Source organism: Doryrhamphus excisus, linkage group LG23 (assembly GCF_037039965.1).
Source record: "Doryrhamphus excisus strain RoL-2023G ecotype Guam linkage group LG23, RoL_Dexc_Guam_v1.1, whole genome shotgun sequence".
NCBI classification, from domain to species: Eukaryota; Metazoa; Chordata; class Actinopteri; order Syngnathiformes; family Syngnathidae; genus Doryrhamphus; species Doryrhamphus excisus.
In genome coordinates this window covers 6,136,171-6,148,500 of record NC_136379.1, presented here as the reverse complement: position 1 = coordinate 6,148,500, position 12,330 = coordinate 6,136,171, and the positions used below count along the sequence as shown (strand labels likewise).

The 12,330-nt window shown below is 43.4% G+C and overlaps 1 protein-coding gene across 1 annotated transcript in view; it reads left to right on the top strand.

The window, feature by feature from the left end:
- Positions 1-954: 954 nt before the first annotated feature.
- The window catches only part of pdgfc (platelet derived growth factor c), a 45,978-nt gene continuing 34,602 nt past the window's right edge, over positions 955-12,330 (top strand). The window contains exon 1 of the mRNA XM_058062074.2: positions 955-1,560. Within this exon, the coding sequence (XP_057918057.2) occupies positions 1,446-1,560 (115 nt within the window). The 5' untranslated portion in view covers positions 955-1,445. The remainder of the gene's footprint in view (positions 1,561-12,330) is intronic.

Below are 12,330 nucleotides of genomic sequence, written 5' to 3'. Positions count from 1 at the left end.
TGTGGGAGGAAACCGGACGGGGAGAACATGCAAACTCCACACAGAGATGGCCGAGTGTGGAATTGAACTGGGGTCTCCTAGCTGTGAGGCCTGTGTGCTAACCACTCGACCACCGTGGAAAAAAGTTTTTGGCTTTCTTGAATGGATTCATTGGATTTTGATTATTTCTTGTGGCTAAAATAGATTGGGGCTGCACGGCGGTTGAGTGGTTAGCGCGCAGGCCTCACAGCTAGGAGACCCAAGTTCAATCCCACCCTCGGCCATCTCTGTGTGGAGTTTGCATGTTCTCTTCGTGCATGCATGGGTTTTCTCCAGGTACTCCGGTTTTCCTCCCACATTCCAAAAACATGCTAGGTTAATTAGCGACTCCAAATTGTCCATAGGTATGAATGTGAGTGTGAATGGTTGTTTGTCTATATGTGCCCTGTGATTGGCTGGCGACCGCCTCTCGCTCGAAGACAGCTGGGATAGGCTCCAGCAGCACCCTTGTGAGGACAAGCGGTAGAAAATGAATGAATGAATGAATAAAATGGATTGGGTTAGAGTACGTTTCGGTTAGAGTCAAACCTCTGGAAGGGATTGATGACGCTAACCAAGGTTCCACTATATTTAGTTGTTTTATCTTTTTCTAAAACAGTCAACAATGCTAAAATGTGATATCTTGCGCCCGGATTGCGTAATTTCTATTTCCATTGTTGCCACATCCAAACAAATCAGATGTTGACCAGGGTCCCAGGCGGGTGTGTTCATGTGTTCAGACTTAATAAGTTATTTGCTGCACCACGCCTGTCTCTCAGTATTAGAGTGCTTTCTGACTCATTTCAAACATGGCGGCATTCCTTTCTCCCATTGTAATTGATATCAGAGCTTTGCGTCATGTTTGGATCATGTCCATCACACTTTTATCTGGAAGCAGAAGCGCTAGGGCGCAGCAGTGCAAGGGTTAACCTGCAGGTCTCCTCCTCCTCCTCCTCCTTCTCCTCCTTGTGGGCTCGGAAGTTGAACTTTTTTTATGTACGACACCTGTTGAGTGGCCAGTCGTGCACAGGCAGCCCTCAACGACTCAGGACTTCAAGTCAACGCCATCCGATTTTGTTTCCGTGGACGGACTTTTTTGACGTGCACTTTTACGCATGAGCCAACTGACCCCTGGACTATTTTATTTCTCATTTTCACCCACTTTGACTCCACCGCTGCATGCCCGGCATCCAATTCTTTCGTTTTTATCGCATCTTGACTTGTTTTCGTCAACTTTTCACGCAGCTCCCGACGGATTGATGGTGAAGATTATGTGGATTCTACTGCGCGTCCGTGCGCCCCAGACGTGCCCGAAGCAGCAGCAGCAGCAGCAGCAGCAGCAGCAGCAGCAACACCGGTGCCCCTGCTGATCCCCCAAGCCTCCCATTCCCACCTTGCATGTCCTCCCGCTCCCACCACTCATCCAAATGATCCTTCCATCACTCCTCATCCTTCTCGCGTCGCTCCTGCAACAAAGTGTCCCGGAGGCTCAGTCAAGTCATGTCAGCAAGTTCCACCTTCCAAGCGTCAAGGAGCAAAACGGTCAGTTTGTCTTTTTGTTCCGCCACCCCCCCCCCCACACACACAAATGCTCATTCTTTCTGGGCTTCAAGCCAATCGTTTTTTTTTCGTCTTAAAAAGCACATCTTGCTTGAGTTTTCTGCAATGAATGGGTGCGTTTCATTCACTTCAAACGTGCCCATGCTGCAGGATGTGGAAGTGCAAAATTACCTTTGTAAAAGTTGACCGGAGTGGGCTCAGAAAATTCCATGTTGGCCCCCACAGGGGGGTTGTGTGGTGCCTGTGAAGATGATGATAATACATACAAGGCTTCATTCAGGTGCAGCTCACTGCTTTGGCTGCGTGGTTAAATATCGGAATAGTGTTTGGTAGTGATGCTGATGCCTTAGATTAGTGGCATGCTGGTACTCCTGGAGTTGGTCAACCCACCCATCATTAGCTTACATTTCTGTTACTCGTAATTTGTTTATTAGTAGAATATATGTCAGAGTCATCACAGTAGAACTTTGGGTTCTGATGTGTAGTTTGGTTTGTTCTTGCATTGTCAAGAGACATTTATGATGTGATGATGCACACTTGAACATAAAGGAGACATAACACCAGGGTGACAGTCTGCTTGCATTGGGGCCAACCGGGGCAGTGGCCCACCTGGACCAAAGAAAGTTTACATTCTTTGTGATATATGTTACTCCAGCTTCACGGCGGAGGAGTGGTTTGCTCGCAGGCCTCACAACGAGGAGACCCGAGTTCAATTCCACCCTCGGCCATCTCTGTGTGGAGTTTGCATGTTCTCCCCGTGCATGCATGGTTTTTTTCCGAGTACTCCAGTTTCCTCCCACATTCCAAAAAACATGCTAGGTTAGTTGGCGACTCCAAATTGTCCATAGGTATGAATGTGAGTGTGAATGGTTGTTTGTCTATATGTGCCCTGTGATTGGCTGGCCACCAGTCCAGGGTGTACCCCGCCTCTCGCCCGAAGACAGCTGGGATAGGCTCCAGCACCCCCCGCGACCCTCGTGAGGAAAAGCGGTAGAAAATGAATGAATGAATGGTCGAAAAAGGGTTGCACGGAGGTCGAGTGGTTAGTGTGCAGGCCTCACAGCTAGGAGACTCAAGTTCGATTCCACCCTCGGCCATCTCTGTGTGGAGTTTGCATGTTCTCCTCGTGCATGTGTGGGTTTTCTCCAGGTATTCCGGTTTCCTCCCACATTCCAAAAACATGCTAGGTTAATTGGCGACTCCAAATTGTCCATAGGTATGAATGTGAGTGTGAATGGTTGTTTGTCTATATGTGCCCTGTGATTGGCTGGCCACCAGTCCAGGGTGTACCGCTGGGATAGGCTCCAGCACTCCTGCGACCCTTGTGAGGATAAGCGGTATAACATGAATGAATGAATAATAATAATACGTTACTCCCACCTACAGGACTAGAGTGCATCAGTATCTAGTCAAAGAACCCAATGCAAAAACACTCGTCAAAGATCCTTTGTATGACAGGAGGGTTCTGTTGTTTTTTAAGGACCGACTGCAAAAACGCTTGTCAAAGATCGTCTTTATGACAGGAGCTCACTACTGTTTTTGAAGAATCTACTGTCAAAAATTCTAGTTAAAGATCATCTATATATAGGCACATATACGTAAGCACTGTTTTTAGGACGAACTACAAAAATAATGCTAGTCAAAGATCCCCTATATGACAGAGAGCTGTGCTGTTTTTAAGTATCTACAGCAAAAACAATGCTATTCAAAGATCACATCTTTATGACAGGAGTGCTCTGCTGTTTTAGGACCTACAGCAGAAGCAATGCTAGTCAAAGATCCGCTATATACAGGACCACTTTTTTAAAGAACCTATTGCAAAGAAGTCAAAGATCCTCTAAATGGCACGAGTGCACTGCATCAGGACCAACTACAAAAACATAAGTCAACAAGGATCTTTATGACAGGAGCACTGCTGTTTTTATGATCTTCAGCAAAAACAATGCTTGTTCATCAAAGATCCTTTATATACGTATGATGGCCATTAAATATCCTTTAACTTACTGTAAATCAGCCAAAGATCCTCTATGGAAGGAGCACGCTGCTGTGTTGAGAAACAAACTACTGCAAAAAAACAAGTCAAAGATCCTCTATATGAAGTGTGCTCTGCTGTTTTTAAGAACCCACTGCAAAAACTCCATCCAAAGATCATCTATATGGCTGGACATTGTGCAAAACTGAATCAAAGATCCTCTATATGAAATGGGCGTCCTGCAAAGATTATCTATTAGGACAAGAGCTTTAGGACTGACCACAAAAACAAACCTAGTCAAAGATCCTCTATATGACAGGACTACTTTGCTTTTTTTTTTAAACCTGTGGAAAAAAATGCACATTCTGCTGTTTTTAAGACTTCTCCCAAGTTCTGAATGATGATGACCGGCATGATTTGGCCCGCGGGCCGCCAGTTGAGTATCACCGATGTAGTTTGTCGTAGCCCATCGATCCAGCGAATTGGACTGAAATCTGGCACCCTTGGACGGGATCCACGTCTCGTTCATCAGGTTGTCCAAACATCTTGTTAGAAATGGCTGCTGTGTTATGTTCAGCAGGAGTTGATGGGCGGCAAGCAGCTGCTCATATCACAGCTCCTCCAAATCACTTGGAGCCAAATTTGAAGCTTCCTGACTCTTAAAATGTAAATTGTATGCGTTGCAGTGATAAATGTGAGCCTTTTCCTTCCTTGGTCTGGGCCACTGATGATTATATTACAATAACAAGCGTTGCACATGGCGTGTTCATCTGCGGCTATAAGGTTTCATGCTTATTAAGTGAAACGGCTTGAAAGACGACTGCAGCTGCACTTAAAAAAAAAAAAAAGAAGCTTTGTTTGGTTTTGCTGCTAAAACTCTAAAAGCGAAAGCCTCTTCTATTTGATTCATTCCCGTGATGTTATTGCAAAGTGCACGCCGTTTTGCACGAGTGGCTCGTTTCTACATTTAATGTTTATAAACAGCTCCTTTGGTGAGTCGTGAGTCTAATAAACCAAAAATAAAAACCCAACATGCACTTGTAACCCCGGTCCTCATGGAGGCGTCCTCTTACGGAGTAACAGCAGCCTGATGTAAGACATCATGGTTCCAACTTCCTGTTTCAATTAGATTTGAAGCTTAGCAAGATTGTTGCCAATTTTGCTGACTCGCTTGTTTAAATGATGGCCTTGCATCTGACACATAAAAGTGATTTTAAAAGATGGCTTACCGTACGAGAGATTATAGACCGTAAACCCGACTCATGATGTCAATGTAAAACAAATAAAATAATACATTTAGTCGATTAATAGCAGTTAACTGATAAGGTGCAGTTAACTGATAAGTGAGTCAATTGGCTTAAGGCTGAAATGTCACCATGGCGACCATTCTGACGGCATCATGATCCGTTTATAGCTGAGTATAGCTTGTCTCTGACTCACTCGGCATCCACATAAAACATATTTCAGAATTCATTTTTTATCACGGATAACTGGTTCTAGACCCGACCGTTATAAATCAATTCCTGCCGAGTAGGATTCCTTAGTTATGAATGGAATATTTTTTGCATTTAGAGCATAGAAACCCTGTTTACAACTTTGTAAATATGTTTTTTTAATTATATAATAATTTAATTTATAATGTATAATGTATAATGTATAATTTATAATGTATAATTTATTATTTATTGTTTATTGTTTATTGTTTATTGTTTATTGTTTATTGTTTATTGTTTATTGTTTATTGTTTATTGTTTATTGTTTATTATTTACTATTTATTATTTATTATTTACCATTTATTGTTAACAATTATTATTTATTATTTATTATTTATTATTTATTATTTATTATTTATTATTTATTATTTATTATTTATTATTTATTATTTATTATTTATTATTTATTATTTATTATTTATTATTTATTATTTATTATTTATTATTTATTATTTATTATTTATTATTTATTATTTATTGGTAAAAATTATTATTTTTAATTTTCATTATTGGAGCCCTCTATACATAAAATAACACTTCTATAATCATCTTTACAATTGTATAATCCAATATCGTAGACATAATAGGACAAAACAAGACATAAAATGGGCCCAGTTAGCATTGGTTCTTTGTCTCCAATATAGAATACCAAATATTATTACAAATCACAAGTCTTTGAATGCATCATCTGAATGCCTTTTACCAGTTAATTTAGCCATTTTTATACTGGAAAAAAGTGCTTAGACCTGGGAATCACACCTACAGCATCTGCACAAACAGGAGCAGCGCAGTTTCCTTTCTAAAATCCAAATTCTAATTCTAAAGCATTCAGAGATGGATATTCACCCATTCAAGGCTGAGGTTGTGTTGATGTTTTTCCTTGTCTGGTTAAGTCATGTAGATTAATTCATTGTTAATTTAACTCAACAATCAATAGTGGACAATGGGTCCAATGCTATTAATCTCTTTCATAATTAGTCTTTTCCATTTATAGAAGTTCTCCTTCATGCTTGGGAAACCCTGTAAAAGTGGCTTACACATAAATAAAGCCAAATACTTGTTCTATCTGGAGATTAATCTCAGATTAGTGTTGTCTTTAGAGTCAAGTGGGCTGGTTTCATGTTCCCGTAGAAGGCCATGTTCCCCTGCTACCTATAGCTCACCCTAAAGCGCCGACCCCAGATCTTATTAGTACCAAAAACCGACTGCAGATACGGATTCCCTTCCAGATATTCCCCTTCCATCGAGTAGGTATGCGCCGTTGCAGACCGGCCAATGATCACAGAGGCTGCTGTTCCGCTAAAGATTACGAGATTAGGCCGAGCGCCAGGGGTGAGCGGGGTCACGGGCCCTACGGGGTCCAAGCATAGAGAGGGCAGGGTTCAAGATAAAGAGGCATATTGTGCATTCATTAGATTACGATGCAGACAAACACGTGCTTATGGCGGGGGGGGGGGGGATTTAAAAACAGGAAAGAGTGGGTGGCCCCCGCTCGGCATCGCTTTATGTTATGAGAACATCAGCCATTCATTCATACGTGACTGGGAGCACAGTTTGAGACGTAGGAACCGGTGACATCTTGGAGAAATGACGGGGGCGGTGGGGGGAACATGCGGAGGGGGTTCCAGATGTAAATTTGTTTCTTTGCAGTGATTGGAAGTTGGAGCGTGTCCAAGTCTTGGGTGGCCAAGGAACTGGGATTGAAACATCAGAGGAGGACATGTAGTAGAGAAGGACCACGTCTGGTAGCATTTGTGCTAACTGTGTGGCTCCCAGTTTGGGTAGCAGACCTCTTAATGGACTGGTTCATCAAGTGAAAGTTGCAGTAGATCCCTCCACTGACCTTAAGTCTTAATTCTTCATCTTAGAAAGACATTTGACACAAAATTCTCAATCAATCCCAGCCATTTTGCAAAAACCGTCCCTCTTGGGAGTGGCCATTTTTGATGATTTGGACCGATTTTATAGATGTACAGACTTTCACTCACACAGATTTAGCCATATACTGTACATGTATTCTGGGCTGCACGGTGTTCAAGTGGTTAGCACACAGGCCTCACAGCTAGGAGACCCGAGTTCAATCCCACCCTCGGCCATCTCTGTGTGGAGTTTGCGTGTTCTCCCTGTGCATGCGTGGGTTTTCTCTGGGTACTCCGGTTTCCTCCCACATTCCAAAAACATGCTAGGTTAATTAGCAACTCCAAATTGTTAAAGGCAATCCTCATGAGGGGGGTGCTGGAGCTGTCTTTGGGCGAGAGGCGGGGTACACCCTAAACTGGCATGCTGAAAGCTACTTTAAAGACATTAGTTTTGCCTCGCTTGCTATTATTACTGTGTAAGAATACACAGCAAAAAACAAGCAACATTAACACAAAGTTTCTTCTTGTTGCCCTCAGTCTCCGCTTGGATAAAATGCATGCACCTTATGTATGTGCGTAGTACGGAAATGGACCCGTAATTGAGTCTGCGACTTACAATTTGGTGCACCTTATGGTATGATAAATTAATTTAAATAATTTGTATAATATTTGGCTGCATGGTGGGCGAGTGGTTAGCGCGCAGACCTCACAGCTAGGAGACTCGAGTTCAATCCCACCCTCGGCCATCTCTGTGTGGAGTTTGCATGTTCTCCCCGTGGGTTTTCTCCGGGTACTCCGGTTTCCTCCCACATTCCAAAAACATGCTAGGTTAATTAGCGACTCCAAATTGTCCAAGGCAATCCAACATTCAGTTTGTTTATCCTCATGAGGGTGTGCTGGAGCCTATCCCAGCTGTGTTCGGGTGAGAGGCGGGGTACACCATAAACTGGTATGCTGAAAGCTAGCCATTCCCGTGATGGCTTCACTGTCTGATTGCTCTTGTCTTTGTATGTATGAAGAAAAACATTTCTAAGTGTTATTTCCAGCATATGGACCAACCCTTGTGGCTGCAGGGTGAATATTTCCGCTAGTGCCGTTTGTTTTTACAGTCAAGGTCAGCGGAAATGAGGCGTGATGGCAACAATAACTGCCCACGCTCAAGCAATAATCCACCAAAAGGCGCAGTGCAACATATTGTATTATGTGTACAACGACACAATGTATGTTTGTGATTCCTCATCGGCACACTGCCTGCTGGCTATTTATAAAAGTTCAGTCATGCTGAGTCAGCGCAGTCAGCGCTATGAAAGGAACGCCGACTGTCACACTTCAGATCCAAAGCTGCCCAATGACAGTACGAGTACGCAACGTCCTCAATGCAGGAATGTTGGTGTCCATGCATAAAATCCATGCATATGTTTTCTGTTCCTCACTGCGGTTGCAGGTGAGCTGGAGCCTATCCCAGCATCACAACTGAGGATTTACAGTACACCGTTTTTCCTCGACTTTGTCTAGCTGTCTTCCTGTCCAGGTACCTGTTGCCTAGGAAACTGCCGTAGAGGGCGGGAGCTTTGGTGCCAAAAAGACAAATAGCAGGCCGGCCAAGTCCTTGCCAAATAAAGCACTCCAGCGTTCATAGAGCCCATAGAGTGGAGCACATAGACCTACCTGTCTTCAGTGTGTTGATGTTGTCAAGAGGAGGAAAAACATAACATAACCGGAGATTTTTAGGATATTATTTTCCTGATTGAGCTGAGGACGCGTTTAATCAGAACACAGCGACCCGTGAAGGAAATAAGACATGACCCCAACAATGTTCTCCTTGTACTGGGAAGAGTATGTACTTGTTGTATCATAATATTTTTAATATAATACTCGATTTCTTCCATTTACAGTAATCCATCAATGCAGTTCTTTTAACAAGAGACTTGCCCTGCCACTGTTTGATTTGCTGTTTCATTTGATACACTGAATGATTGAAAAATGGGTTGCACGGTGGAGAGTGGTTAGTGTGCAGGCCTCACAGCTAGGAGACTCGAGTTCAATTCCACCCTCAGCCATGTCTGTGTGGAGTTTGCATGTTCTCCCCGTGCATGTGTGCGTTCTCTGGACTCCGGTTTCCTCCCACATTCCAAAAACATGCTAGGTTAATTGCCGACTCCAAATTGTCCATAGGTATGAATGTGAGTGTGAATGGTTGTTTGTCTATATGTGCCCTGTGATTGGCTGGCCACCAGTCTCCCAGCACCCCCGCGACCCCCATGAGGAAAAGCGGTAGAAAATGAATGAATGGTCGAAAAAGGGTTGCACGGAGGTCGAGTGGTTAGTGTGCAGGCCTCACAGCTAGGAGACTCGAGTTCAATTCCACCCTCGGCCATGTCTGTGTGGAGTTTGCATGTTCTCCCCGGGCATGTGTGCGTTCTCTGGACTCCGGTTTCCTCCCACATTCCAAAAACATGCTAGGTTAATTAGCGACTCCAAATTGTCCATAGGTATGAATGTGAGTGTGAATGGTTGTTTGTCTATATGTGCCCTGTGATTGGCTGGCCACCAGTCTCCCATCACCCCCGCGACCCCCATGAGGAAAAGCGGTAGAAAATGAATGAATGGTCGAAAAAGGGTTGCACAGAGGTCGAGTGGTTAGTGTGCAGGCCTCAAAGCTAGGAGACTCAAGTTCGATTCCACCCTCGGCCATCTCTGTGTGGAGTTTGCATGTTCTCCCCGTGCATGTGTGGGTTTTCTCCGGGTACTCCGGTTTCCTCCCACATTCCAAAAACATGCTAGGTTAATTAGCGACTCCAAATTGTCCATAGGTATGAATGTGAGTGTGAATGGTTGTTTGTCTATATGTGCCCTGTGATTGGCTGGCCACCAGTCCAGGGTGTAGAAAATTAATGAATGAATGTTGTATGCACTCCTGGTCGCCCACTTTTCTTATAGACCACCATTTTTATACAGTTTAGCTGTTGTCAAGGCAACGAGTGGCCCAAACAGAAGTTGCACACAATTTTTAGTGTGCAAGGGGGGGTAAAAAAAAATAATGGCATCAGGCTGCATGAATGCATGGTATGTGGGGTGCTCAACCTGTGACACCAGGAGACTTAAAACAAACCACCACAGTCAAGGTGGTAATAGGTTGCGAAGGGCAGTCGTCCCGGTGCAGTCCAAACATGAGCCTGCCTCTCCTTGCCGTCGCTGTCAGTCACATGGCGGCTCCATCACTTCTTCTTCTTCTTTGTCGTCGTTCTGACCTGCTCGGAGTCCTAAGTCCATACAGCAAAGTCACTAATGAGAGAGCAAATTGCATAATCTAGTGTGTCTTAGTATGTAAGGTGTGCCGCAGTCATTTATCATTTAAGAACATGCCTGCATGTCAAGTCATGTTTTTATTGATCTTCCTTTCTCCAAAATCATCTTGTGAAAGATCTAACAAAGGGAGCTTTGTCGGATTTTGACGGGTCGCCAGCAAAGCATCGCTTTCATGAGGAGTTCACTTGTCCCGAGGAGGAGCGCAGCTCGTGTGGTTGCTAACTGGAATCCGCGCTCCGCTTCCCGTCCGGGAGTTGACCTTGGCCGGCGACTCCGGAGGGCATTTCTGCGCTGCTTGGCAGATGTCATCGCCTCCTATCAGAGAGGGGTTTCAGAGCGTCTCGTAACGACTCTGTCTCTCGGTGGGAATCACCTTGCACCTTTGCTGACGGGCCGCTTGACCCTGAGCGCCGCTCTTAGGAATCCTGCAGCTGTGTCCCCTTCTGCCTGGAGGCGTTGGCTATAGACTAAATAGATAGCTGAGCTGCTGCCGGAACGCTGAAAGATTGGAATAGTTCCTTGGACATCAACAAAATGTAAAGGGAACGTCCCTGAGATAAGACAACAGATGAAAATTATAGCAATTATACCAAAATATTTTCATGAATATGCACTCTAATTAATTACTACCCATTATTAACTCATTCAATCCATTTTAGTCCATTTGACTGATCTTTCAAGGCACACAGATTATTGGGTTCTATGGCTATACTGTATAAACATGGAACCTACAAAAAGAAGGATTAGACTATCGTAAATATTACATGTCAATGCTTCTTCTGGCTGCACGGTGGTTTAGTGGTTTGTACACAGGCCACACAGCTAGGAGACCCGAGTTCGATTCCACCTTCTGCCATCTCTGTGTGGAGTTTATGTTCTCCGGGTACTCCGGTTTCGCTTGCGTCTCCCACCTCCCCAAAAACACCATCATAAGTCAGTGGATTAGCACCATCACCGATTAGCAAAGCTATTTTACATTTAACTCTGGTTAACTTATTTTTACACCTGTATCACAGTTAAGAATGTTACGTTGTTACCTCAGACATTCTCGTTATACATTTGAGCATGGTTAATTTCTTTTACACTTACAACAGTTAAAATGTGACCTAAAACATTGACCACATACGGTTTACTGGGGTTTACTTCTTTTTACACTTTTAGACAGTTAGGAATGTTACTTTGTTATTCAGAAACAGTGCATATGTACATTTTACTGTAATTAACTTCTCTTTGCACTCGTACAACAGTTAAAAATGTTACCTAAAACATTGCCCGCATACGGTTTACCTGGGTTTACTTCTTTTTACACTTTTAGGAATGTTACTTTGTTACTTAGAAACAATGCCTATATACACTTTACTATGATTAACTTCTTTTTACACTTTTACGCTTGTACAACAGTTAAAAATGTCACATAAAACATTCCCGACATGTGGTTTAGTAGGGTTAACTTCTTTTTACACTTTTAGACAGTTAGGAATGTTACTTTGTTATTGAGAAACACTGCATATATATATACATTTTACTGTGATTAACTTCTTTTTATACTTGTACGACAGTTTAAAAATGTTACCTAAAACATTGCCAACATGCGGTTTATCAGGGTTATCAGGGATTCTACCCTCTGCCATCTTCTGTGTGGAGTTTGCATGTTCTCCGGGTACTCCGGTTTCCTCCCACATTCCAAAAACATGCTAGGTTAATTGGCGACTCCAAATTGTCCATAGGTATGAATGTGAGTGTGAATGGTTGTTTGTCTATATGTGCCCTGTGATTGGCTGGCCACCAGTCCAGGGTGTACCCCGCCTCTTGCCCGAAGACAGCTGGGATAGGCTCCAGCACCCTCGTGAGGATAAGCGGTAGACAATGAATGAATGAATTCTTCTTCTTCTTGCTGGCTGCAGGACACTCTGTGGTTTTCACACTCTCCCTCCTGTGGTTGTGTGATGTACTGCAAGTAAATCCACCGACACTTGAAATGTTTTATATTGGGGTGATTGTATTAAAATATCTCCACTGAGTTTGGACTCCTTCTTTGGCTTTGTCCTATAAATGCTCCTTAATGTGCTTGACCGCCATAAAGCAGTGCAGCACATTTCATGCTTTCGGAGCGCCATC